This window comes from Chelonus insularis, unplaced genomic scaffold (assembly GCF_013357705.1).
Source record: "Chelonus insularis isolate UGA/USDA-ARS -01 unplaced genomic scaffold, ASM1335770v1 contig_383_pilon, whole genome shotgun sequence".
In the NCBI taxonomy this organism is placed as follows: domain Eukaryota; kingdom Metazoa; phylum Arthropoda; class Insecta; order Hymenoptera; family Braconidae; genus Chelonus; species Chelonus insularis.
This window is the reverse complement of record NW_023276540.1, coordinates 231839-244026: the sequence shown is the minus strand read 5'-3', so window position 1 is coordinate 244026 and position 12188 is coordinate 231839. Positions and strand designations below refer to the sequence as shown.

The window sequence follows — 12188 nt, the reverse complement described above, 5'->3', positions numbered from 1 at the left end:
TTTAAACGTATAAATAAATGATTAAAAATGAATATAGTTGCATGTAAATAATTATTTTCATAGCATTAATGAAAATATTGAAGAGATTTATTTTGTAATTAAACTCTTTTTCTTCTACAACTTGTATAAATTTTCTTAGATAAGAATCATAAATTTGTTATCGGTCAGGCTGTAAAGGGCCAAAACAGGTCGTTGTTTCTCATTTCTTACTTCACTCATTTCATCGCAAATTTGTTTAATGTATTTCTTATGCCTCGGATGTCTGTAAGAAGAAAAATAATTATTTATCTATCTTTGAAACATTGCAATTAAAAATATTCAAGAGTTGTATACTCACTTATCAATAACTTGTTGAATACTTTTCTGAAAATCTTGTTCTCTCTCATCAATTTCCAAAAGACTAACCATCGTTCGGATAACAGACATCTCTAAAAATACAGCAAATACCTCGATCCAGGTTTTATAGGATATTCTCTGTAAAGCATTCGACATTGAAGCAAGCATCGAGTTTTTGTAACTTCTTCTTCCGCTTGCTGATAGTTTTTCTCTTTCAGAAAGTACAAAATTAAAATTAACATTTACGGGATTATTCGATGAAATAGAAGTCTCATTAATGGCATTGATTTTGCTTTCAGATCTGTTTAATGCTGGCAGTGGTGTATCTGTTTGTCTTTGCAAATGTTCTGCAATATCAGTCATACTAATTTTCCTCTCATTAAATCTATCTCTTTCCCAAGACTGTAATCTAAAGTTTCCTTTTTCATTACTCTTTAAAATGATTACATGAGGTATAGAATTTTCTCGGCAATAATCAAGAATTTCTTCAGTCGTTGAAAAATCCAAAACAGTTACTCTAAGCCCTAGAGCCCAAATTTCACGTAAAAGATCCACAAATTCAGCCTCTCTTTCTGCTGATCTATCAACATAGCCTACAGCAACTTCAATGCCATATTTAGGCATGTTAGCTTCAATACACTCGTCGGTGGAAAATTCTCGGATAGCACAGACAAGTTTGTCAAGGGAAATACTTATTCCAACACCATACTGCGAAATTTCTTTACTCGCTAGACCGGTTCTCTCTAAAATTCTTCGAAACGATTGTAACATTTTATCATATCGACCACCAGCAGCTATCACTTCTTGCCCACCACGTCTTCTTCGACGTTTTAGATCACAGGTAATTTGAAAAATTACCCCGCTGTGATGTTGCATGTTGTACGCAAGAAGAGGCATTATTGTTATCGGCCACTAAAAAATATAGAATTGATTAATAAAACATATTAACATCAATTGAAAAATTGTTTTAGTGAATTAATTATTATCTCATTAAAAAACTCTGTACCTTTACTCCCATAGCTTCGAGATAAGCAGAAACAGCTTCGATTTCTTGAAGACCTTCTTTAGCTAAAATAGCAGCATCTCCTTTTCGTTTTGTTATTGTCTTTAATACACTCGCAATCTTTGGTACAGAATTTTCTGTATCAAACAAATTAAAAAGAGTGTCCATAGCTTGATCAGTTAAACATAAACTTGTGAAATGTGTTTGTACTTGAAATTTTGAACATTTGCCATCACGGGCATTACAAAGAATAGAATATATATCTTGATATTTTTCTGGTTCTATTCCACAGTACATAAAAACGGCTTGGAGTAATGATGTGTGATTTAATCGAACAGTAAAATTTCGCTGACGCATTTCAGGAATTTCGTTAAATAATTCCCACGCAATTCGAATTAATTCTGCTTCAGCCATTAAGTTGGAAGTTGGACTTATTATGTCAAATGCACATTCGTAGAGTTCTCTAGGGTGGAAGCCATGAACCTAAAATAATTAATTAATTATATTAAATTACGAACAATCAAATAAGTATTTAATTTCATTTTACCTTTTTTTCTCTATAAACACGTTCAATAGCATATCTTCGATAATTTATAATATTATTCCACACAACATATCTCGCGAAAGGAGCTCTGAGATCATGTGGAATAGAGACGATGCTTCCAGAATGTGTCATTAGTTGGACATAAGACTCAGTAGGATACAAATGAGAAGACTTGGGCATCAATAATGGAGTAACTAAATTAACTCCTCCATGTCTTTGAAACACTTCAATCACTTTAGCTTTTATTCGTTCTTGTAAGAAGTCAAGCTTTACTGATGATGTATTAGTAGTTGATCTAGATGGTAAATTCATATCATAAGTAATATCTTCAGCTGCTGTAACTTCTTGCGCAAAACAACAAGCGATGAGGTATTTATACGCCTTGCTATGGCTATTTGACAAAGTATGTCGCACCATCTCTTGCAGCTCGGCTTCTTCTAACAGTGGAGGAGGTAGATATTCTGATGCTAATAGCTCTTGAGCTGTTGGTCGTTGACTTGGATCATGATTCAAAAGCCATCTAAAGAAAATTGTGATAATTAAATTTCAGTAAATGTTGAATGATAATAATTTTACACAGGGAAAAAAGCTTACCTGAGAAGATGAATTTGATGTGACATGTCTGTCTCAATCATATCAGAAGGCAAAGTTATATCTTTTGATCGAACATTTTGTAAAATAGTTACTCTCTCCATTTTTGTTTCTGGAGGTTTATAACACATTTCAAAAAGAATTATTCCAAGACTATAAATATCAACCTTTTGATTATATCTAGCTTTAGTAACTTCTTTTCTTAGTTCTGGAGCAACATAAAGTGCAGTTCCAACCTGACCGGTCATAGATCTAGGTTCATCTAAACTATAATTAGCAGACTTATTAATTAATTGATTCTCTCGATCATTTTCAACATTCGGTACTAACGAACATAAAATATTTGTCGTCGCTAGACCAAAATCTCCTATTTTAACATGATCATTACTGTCCAAAAAAATATTTACTGGCTTCAAGTCCCGATGGATCATCCCTTGTTGATGAATATAAGCAATTCCTTCAACCATTTCTCTAAACAGTCTCCAAACTCTGTCTTCATCTTGATACAGTCCATTATCAATAGCAGTTCTTAAAGTACTTTTTTCACAAAATTCCATCTGAATATACATAAATTGAGTTTTCTGTTCAAAACTGTTCTCTTCGCTGGTCATTTTTTCAGAAGTTTCGCAGGATTCCAGCTTAGAATCTTCAGTAGGAGATTCACCATTCCGTTCAAATTCTATACTATCAGAGGAATCCATAGATTTTCCCATAAAAAATTGTCCTTCTTCATCACTATCATCACTAGAACTATCAGATCGATCATCTTCCTCTGAATCAGCAGCTTTTGATCGAGCTTCATAAGATGCAGTCCAATCAGCATCAATCATTGGTGTTAGAAATTTCTCCAACTTATCTGATTCTAATCCGTGATTAATTTTGTTATTATTTCGTACTGACAGAATAGTATCAGATGGTGAAGTAGGTGATTCGGTGACATCATTCACAATAACATTCTCAATCCAAGAGTTATAATATCTTACTACATTCTCGTGATTCAGTCTTGATAGCAGTTTAACTTCTCTGATCATTTTTTTGTTCAACTGTTTATTCTTTGGATTTAGAGCTATCCTTTTGATTGCGTATACTCCACTATCTAGTTTATTCCTGACCTTCCAAACATCTCCAAAAGCACCTTCTCCAAGCAGCTTCAAAATTTCAAATTCATTTTTAATCCGGGAATGACCATCAATTGTTGGGAGATTAAAGTGAACATCAGATGCCGGTTCTTCAGTCTCAGAGTTATTTTGTTCCTTATCACAATATCGTTTAGGTGACGATAATTCTCGAAAAATAGGTGCACGTATAAAAGAATGTTGTTGAAGTTGTTTCGCAGACCATCTAGATCTTTCATCATTATTCAAACATTTTGACAAAAAATCTTTGAGTTCTATTGGTAAATTTAATTCAAGGTCTAACTCATTCTCCGAAACAATAGTACCTTTTAACAGAGATAAAAGTAAAATTCCAAATCTATAAATATCTAACTTCTTTCCTCCTCTACCCTGAATAGTAGGAAAATCATGTTCAGCCTTAGCAAGACAACTTGAGTGATAAATATCAGAAAGTCGCTTATTCAATGAATAATCAGAAACTTTAACAACACCTGTATGATTTATATGTATACTGGAGTCTCGCAGATCTTTATGGACGATGTTATTTTCATGTAAATATTCAAGTGCTGATAGTACTCCAGAAGCGAGATATCTTAGCATATCAATAGCCATTGGGATACTTTCCATTAGGAAGAATGAACATGTCGTACCCACAACAAATTCTTGTAGAATATAGATAACAATACTATCTTTATTTTGCAAATACTTCATATTTAAATAATGAACAAGATTTGCATGATGAAGTTTATGTAGGTGATTTAATTCTTGTTCAATACTTCCTATTTGTTTCATTGAATGCTGAAGATCCGAAGTCTCTGGCTCACTGTTAGCCTCTTCAGCGCTGCCACACTTCAACGTCCATTCAGTAACGGCAAATAGTTCTCCAGTATTCATATCAACACCAGCATAAACTATAGAACCCTTTGAGCTATGTCCCAAACACTTGCCACGATGCACTTGTCTTTCTCCTTTATTATTAACGAAATGCAACAGTTTTGTACCACGATGCTCACACAGTGGACCTTCTGAGCTTTCAGATGTACTTTGACATCTTCTTCTAGAATAAGTACGTACGCGTTCATGAGGGGATGATGGAATCGATTGAGATAAAGCGTTTGATTCTTTGGATAAACGAGCCATCTCTTTTCGATCACGGAATTCAGCTTTCAGAGCTTCTTGACGGCGTTGGATTTCATCTTGTAATACCTAAAGATTCGTTTTAATTAATTAATTGTCAGCATTTAAACAATTAGTTGATTATTGACAATTGTTTTGTAAATATTTTGAATTTTTATCAGTCAATAAATTGTGACACTGATATAGTTATTTATTATCAGATACATACCTGGCGTTCTTTATCTTCTTTCATTTGCTTTTCCTGCATTTCAGATTGTATCTTTTCCTGACGCCGTGATACCATTTCTTCATAAAAACTACTGTAGCTGGGTTTATTATGCTCGTGTAAAAATTTTTGTACATGTTGGGCAAGTTCGAAAATCATGACTTCACCTTTTAAATTTTCTGCTAAATGTTCTAACTCCGAAAAAAGCACAGCTATTTGTTGATCAGACAAACCTCGACTATTTTTTAATTGAATTCGTGGAGCTCTGTGGGAAATCATGCAAATTTATTTATTTTAGATATTATTTAAAAAACTAAAATTAATTTTAAAAAAAAGTTCTTCTATTTACTCTTCTGGATATGTTTCTCCACAGCTGATTAGCAAGTCGATTTGTGCATAGACTTGTGCTGGTCCAGACATCCCTTGTGAAGGAGTTAAAGTCATTTTGATATTCATTGGTTGCCATTTTTTCTTCTGTTTAGTTTTTCTTAAATCTTTCAATTCGTCTCCAAAAATTGACTGTAACAGTCAGCAGATTAATCAAAATTTGAATAAACAATTGTTGAAAGATGATGATGAAATGAAATTCAATTTTACCTTTAGGACTTCAAATTCATTATTTTGGCGATCTTGACATGATTCTACTTGAGACATTTTCATCAACGACAGTCAATCATTAGTTTATTATATTTACAGATAAATTATAAAAAATATGAGTAAAAAAGGTAGACTTTGTTAAAATTGATTGTACATACAAAAATGAAGGAGGGAAAAGGTTAGATTTTGTCTTTCAACTGATAAATTAATTCAAAATTTTCATTACAATTATAAACGTATGGCTTTTGAAAGTTCATTTAACCCCTACATTGTGAAAAACTTTTTAATACTGATTAATTCAGAGAAAATTCAACCGGCAGAACAATCTAACAAACGTAATTCGCAACTCCCGTTGCATTACAATTGTATACGACTTAAATTTTTTTTTGGTTAGTTTTCAACACAACGTTGATTAAATTGAATCCTAAAAAGGAAATATTTTTTCAAAAAATAGTATCAATAATTAAATATAAATTTTTTAATGAATTAAACAGTCTTTTGCCTCATCAAATACACTAAAAAAATAATTAAAAACATTTTGGAGTATTTTGTATGAGAAATTCAAATTATGGCAGCATATTTTAGTTTCAATTTTCTAATTTAATTATACTTAAAATCATTTCAAGCAAATAAATCAATTAAAGAATTTATTATTTTAAGTTTTACCTATTGTTATTACAGTTTATTGAAATTTTTTATAATTATATAATTTTTTAATAATTCAGAGCAATTTCTGAAACAACAATTTTATTGTTCTAATTTCGCGGGTATGGACAAAAGACTGTAGCGCCATCATTCGACGGAAAGAAAAAGTAATTCTGTGTACTGCAATTTTGTAAAATTACTATTTTACAAAAATTTTTATTGTAATAATTATAATATGAGAATAAAGCTTCTTATTTATTTATAAATGAATTTAATTAACCAAAAAATAATCTATAATAAAAATAATAAAGAATGTACATAAAATTTTTATCTACAGGCAGTAATATTTCCTAGCGGCAGGAAATGTAACCTTCATGGTTGGTAGGGATGAAGCCGGTGCATAGCACATTCTCGAATTAGATGGCAGAGTTTTCGCGGCTTTTGTTCCGAACTGTTGGATCATGTTGTAAGGGTTTCGATATAATCCTAAAAAAGTGCAAATATTAATTTATTTTTGATATATTACTTAGCCTAAGTAAGTGATAATTCGATAAAATAGTGAAAAACGAAAAAAAGTCATAAATAATATCAACATTGAAGGGTAATGTTATGTTTTGAGTGGGGATTGAGGGGAAAGTGGCAGTAGCTTGGAAGCGCGGCCATTTTATGTTAGTATGACGTAGAGGCTGGGTGTAGCACAGCTTCGCGTTGAACCGTCCGTGTTGTTTTAAACTCAAAATAACGCGAAAAAGTCTCATGCAGAACTCGAAATAAATGTTTGGTGTACGCACAGGAGGTGTGACGTTGTAAATAAAGTTCGGAAAGTAGGTGGACCAGAAGGTGGGGTAGGTTTAGCAAAGTGGTTGGCGTAGTTGTCGGCTTAAAGTACAATCACAGAGCATGACCGAGGAAAATAATCCCCGTACGCTTTACGTGGGTAATCTAGACCCATCTGTGACCGAGGAGCTTCTTGGCACATTATTTTCTCAAATGGGTGCGATTAAAGGATGCAAAATTATACGTGAACCGGGCAATGACCCCTATGCTTTCATTGAGTTTACAAGTCATCCGTGTGCGGCTACTGCACTCGCCGCCATGAATAAAAGAAGTTTCCTCGAGAAGGAGATGAAGGTTAACTGGGCCACGAGTCCGGGTAATCAGCCTAAACTTGACACAAGTAATCATCATCACATATTTGTTGGTGATTTGTCACCTGAAATTGAAACTCAAGCACTCAAAGAAGCCTTTGCGCCTTTTGGCGAAATAAGTAACTGCAGAATCGTCAAGGATCCTCAAACTCTCAAGAGTAAAGGATATGCGTTTGTATCATTTGTCAAGAAATCAGAAGCTGAAGCTGCAATCAATGCAATGAATGGTCAATGGTTGGGAACACGTAGCATTAGAACAAATTGGTCTACTAGAAAACCTCCACCACCTAGATCAGAAAGGCCGAGGCATGCAAACAATAGCAAACCTAATTATGAAGAGGTGAGTTATATCCAAACTATTTCATCATCTATTCTTAAATCATCAATATAATCAGTTATCTAACTATTTATGTGTTTATCCAACAGGTATATGCCCAAAGTAGTCCAACCAATTGCACAGTTTATTGTGGTGGCTTTACAAACGGCATAACTGAAGAACTTATCAGATCTACTTTCAATAATTTCGGTACTATTAGTGATGTTAGAGTTTTCAAGGACAAGGGTTATGCTTTTATCAAATTTACCACTAAAGAAGCAGCAACACATGCCATTGAGGCTACACATAATACAGAAATAAATGGTAGTATTGTTAAATGCTTTTGGGGTAAAGAAAATGGTGATCCTAATAGCGTTGGACCAAACGCTAATCAACAAGCTCAACAGGTATATATTGTAAAGTTATAATTAATTATTAATAATCTGATGATGTTTAGGAATAAATGAAATATTTATCTGATAATTTGTCTTCCAGATTACTACGGGAGCTGGCCAATATCCTTATGGATATGGCCAACAAATGAGTTATTGGTATCCGCAAGGTTATCCGCAAATGCAAGGACAATTTATACCACCAGCGCAGTACTATGGTCAGTACTACAGTCAACAAGCTCAGTACATGAATAGCATGAATAGTATGAGAATGCCAACTCCGGCGGCAGGCACATGGCAACCTGGAACATCTGCTGCTGCACCACCAACAGGAACTGCTCCTCTTCAACCAGGACAACAACCTATGGTAGCTTATACGATGCCACAATATCCTACACAATGAAACCGATTTCATGGAAATTAAGACCAACCTTACAAGACATGTGACAAAAAAACGAAAAAATAAATAAATAAATAAATATCTAAATAAAAAAAAAACGAAAAAAAGAATAAGGAACATTTGAATGGGGGCTTCTTTGAACAATCATTTTAGCACGTGTCTGGTACAAAAATAAATACGCTCACGCTCTCACTGATGAGGAACTAATAAATGAAAGATGAGTGTTAAAAGTCTTAAGTTACATTTAATCTGACGATTCTGCATATCAGAATAATTATTTCTTATATTTTTTGAATTTAAAAAAATAAAGTATTTTATTACTTTATTTTTTTTAATATTTTCAGATTGCGGTTCATCTATTTAAAAATACAGTTGTACAATTACTTCAAAGTGAACTACAATCATGGCTTTGGTTAAACAATTTCAAGATATTTTTATTTTTATTATAATAATATTAGTTGTGTGAGCGTGGCGTGACTGTATAAAATAATGAGAATCGTAGTTTTTGCTACTTCATAGAGCCCTTCACTCATTTCGTTGATGTTCGATCCATATTACCTATCACTATTTACTTTTGTTCTCGATTAGTCTTTTTAAAGAAACATCATTTATTAAATAACAATATAAATAACATTTTTTAAATAACTTTTTTACACATGAGTTATTTATATTCGATAACGATAAACCATTGGATCACATTGCGTGATAAGTTTAGGGCTCTTGATGGAGCAATTATAGTTAAATGTAGAGAATTAGCTAAAAAAATAATAATGAAATGACAGTGCGTTTATTGTCGGTAGTTGTTTATTTCAACTATTTTCATTTTATTTGAAATATGACAAAAAAAGTCGACATTTTGATTGATTTTTCTCTAATAAATGTAGTAAATTAAATGAACTTATAAAAAATGTATCGTAGACATATAAATATTTTTTTCATAAAAATTTTTTAGTACCAATCGAAATCCCTTTGACTGATAATTATTTTGTAAATTTTGCTCTATCAATGGGTAACGATTTGGTTAGTTTAAAATTGATACGTCTTTTTATCTATTAATGTCTTCCAAGTTGCTGTGGTATTATGATCATTATGAATTCATTTATGATTTTATAAATTAATTTGATTCATTGCCAAAAAAAAAATCGACAATATTTTTTTGTTTTGTCATTCAAAAAATTATTTGAAGACATTTATAATGATATGAAGTTGAAAAAAAAAATATTTTTTTTTGTTCTTTTTTCATTATTTAAAAATGATTGATTGAAAGTAACAACTATCGATAATGGAAACTATTTAAGAAAGCCCCACAAGTTCCATTCGCACTTCTCACCAAATAAGAAAAAAATTTGTCCGTGGTCAGTATGCAACACGTTAAAGAATAATTTATCAAGCCAGGAAACAAGTTCATTGACAAATTGAGAAATATGATTTCATTTATGATGTGTAAGAAAGATAAAATTTAATTTTAACTTCGTGATGTGTGACATAATAATGAGTGAGTTACTGGCTGCAAGGATAATGATCTGACTATGGAAAATTAATCAGCGAAGCAATGGAAGACGTAAAGAATGTTATATAAAAGATAATTTAGGTACGGCAGGGTGTTACACCCTCGACAATGCTTAGGATAATGTTATCTTATAATAAAATGATAAAAAAAAACAAATTGTCCTTTGAATGAAAAAAAGGAATAAATATTTAAAATACAGATTGGTATTTTCACTAAATTTTCATTCATGTCCATCATTTCTAGAACGAACGAATTAATGTTGATATTTAAACAGGAATGATTTTTATTTACTTTTATTAATCTTTTTACATAAATAATTTAACGGTAATTTATAATTTATTCTTCACAATTAGAGCTTAAAGAATCATCGAATATGCTAGCAGCTAACAAAATTAGCATGTGTCTAAATGACACATTGATTCCTCAAGATGATTTTGTGGCAATTTTAAACGCGCTACATTTATTTTAATTATGTAAATACATTAGAACTATCATTAATCATACTATGAACACTACGTTGCAACGTAAAATTCAAATAAAATGGTACGGTGCAACGTGATAAATTATGGAATGTTTCAAGTATTAAGTAATTACATCACTTGGAAGTCAGGGAAAATAAGTTATCTATACATGTTAATTATTAAATAGTTAATAACAGATGAAAAAAATTCATTTTATAATAAATATATCAACAAAACAACTTGAAATGTCATGAAATCAATAGTAATGCATAATAAAAACAATATAAATTACAATAATTGTATATATAGCAAATATATGCAGTAATCAAACTGCATTTGAATTATATAAAGACCAGAATGTTTGTCAGATTTCACTGAAATTTAAACTGTCAAGTTTGAATTATAAATACACCAAGTTCATTTCAATTTATCAAATCCAATATGTAAAATTTCTTTAGTTAATTACTTTTTATTTTCATAGCTTCAATAATGCAAGTGATTTGTTATTATATAATCTCAAATAGCATTGATTGAAAGTTTATAATCGTAACGATTTTTCTTACTTAATTTTTATTGCTATGAGTTTATAAAAGTAGCAAAATAATTGGATCAAGGCTGAACTGTATCATAAATTGGAAGGCGTAGGAAGAATTAACGATTTTCTTCCTTATTAATCGAATCATTTTTTGTTACCACAGCAATACATCGAAATTGAACAATAAATATTTATATACTGGTAAGTGCGTTTCTTTTTATTTTTTTCTAGAGAATATTCTTTGAGCTTTGGAAAAATTTTTTTTTCTTCTAATCGGCAGAAAATTGTAAAGTTTAAGAGAAAACAGTTAAATATTATTTTAATACTCCAGTGTTTGTTTTTTCAATAAACAAACAAAATTAGTTAACAATTTAATTTGCGCATTTTTTTTTACAGAATTTTACCATTGAGTAATTGGATAATCTATTGATACAAAGCGTCAGTATTCTGGATACATAAAAAGCCTCCAAAACATTAACAATAAATTTTTAATTTATTAATTTATTATTATAGTCTGAATTAATTAAACGAAAAATTTTTTATGGTTAACAGCCTTGCGTTTGTACTTATTTTTCGTTTATCTATTTTTTTTTGCAGAGCAGAAGCATTTGCAAATTTCGAAATTGAATTAAAGTTTAAGAGGCTTGCTATATTAATTAATAATTAATAATTTACATAACAATTCGTTTAAAATATCACATACATCGTCTAAATAAAATTTTCCATCATTCAGACGATTGTAAATGTAATGTTACAAGTTTATTGATTATAAATTATTAATTAATTATTTTAGTTATTATTAATAATTATATTTTATTATTATTTATGAATATATAGAGAATAAATATAGTCTCACACATCAAGGAAGATACTCATTATCATTTTACAAGTTTGTAAAAAATACTAGATCAGCATTCAATGTTGACAAAAAATTTCTCTCTATCAATCGAATTTTTTTTACGTCAGTCATAAATTCAGTGTTCACTTGATAATTTCCCATTTTTTTCCGTTAGTCAAGTAATGTAATAGTTTGTATCCAAATATAATAATTTTTAAACCTTAATTGATGAACCAATTGATATCATCTGGTTTTTGTAAATTGTTTTTATCACTTTTATTTTAATTTAATTTATTCTTATCCAACTAAAAAGTAAATAACATATTTAATAATAATTTATCAATTAATTTATATTTAAAAAAATAAGTCAATTATCAATTCGTTGTCTTTTTGATTATTTTTCCCATTACTCGAT

The 12188-nt window shown here is 30.6% G+C and overlaps 2 protein-coding genes across 2 annotated transcripts; one reads left to right on the top strand and one right to left on the bottom strand.

The window, feature by feature from the left end:
- Nucleotides 1–65: 65 nt before the first annotated feature.
- Gcn2 (eukaryotic translation initiation factor 2 alpha kinase Gcn2) lies at nucleotides 66–5907 on the bottom strand. The gene is made up of 8 exons (XM_035084109.1): nucleotides 5529–5907; nucleotides 5281–5450; nucleotides 4935–5196; nucleotides 2478–4795; nucleotides 1887–2403; nucleotides 1343–1822; nucleotides 338–1248; nucleotides 66–262 (listed from the first exon to the last, which is right to left on the bottom strand). The coding sequence occupies exons 1-8, from the start codon at nucleotides 5589–5591 to the stop codon at nucleotides 136–138; spliced, it is 4848 nt and encodes a 1615-aa protein (XP_034940000.1). The 5' UTR covers nucleotides 5592–5907; the 3' UTR covers nucleotides 66–135.
- A 682-nt stretch (nucleotides 5908–6589) lies between these two features.
- Nucleotides 6590–9341, top strand: Rox8 (TIA1 cytotoxic granule associated RNA binding protein Rox8). Its single transcript, XM_035084184.1, has 3 exons — nucleotides 6590–7661; nucleotides 7748–8044; nucleotides 8133–9341. The coding sequence occupies exons 1-3, from the start codon at nucleotides 7074–7076 to the stop codon at nucleotides 8430–8432; spliced, it is 1185 nt and encodes a 394-aa protein (XP_034940075.1). The 5' UTR covers nucleotides 6590–7073; the 3' UTR covers nucleotides 8433–9341.
- Nucleotides 9342–12188: the final 2847 nt, after the last annotated feature.

What these genes read in the sequence shown, in the direction of transcription:
- Rox8 (XM_035084184.1), top strand. Translation starts at nt 7,074, where the DNA reads ATGACCGAGGAAAATAATCCCCGTACGCTTTACGTGGGTAATCTAGAC. An exon ending in GCAAACCTAATTATGAAGAG is followed by an intron (nt 7,662 to 7,747) that starts GTGAGTTATATC and finishes TTTATCCAACAG; the next exon opens with GTATATGCCCAAAGTAGTCC. An exon ending in CTAATCAACAAGCTCAACAG is followed by an intron (nt 8,045 to 8,132) that starts GTATATATTGTA and finishes TTTGTCTTCCAG; the next exon opens with ATTACTACGGGAGCTGGCCA.
- Gcn2 (XM_035084109.1), bottom strand. Translation starts at nt 5,591, where the DNA reads ATGAAAATGTCTCAAGTAGAATCATGTCAAGATCGCCAAAATAATGAA. An exon ending in ATGAATTTGAAGTCCTAAAG is followed by an intron (nt 5,451 to 5,528) that starts GTAAAATTGAAT and finishes TGACTGTTACAG; the next exon opens with TCAATTTTTGGAGACGAATT. An exon ending in TCGAAGCTATGGGAGTAAAG is followed by an intron (nt 1,249 to 1,342) that starts GTACAGAGTTTT and finishes TATATTTTTTAG; the next exon opens with TGGCCGATAACAATAATGCC.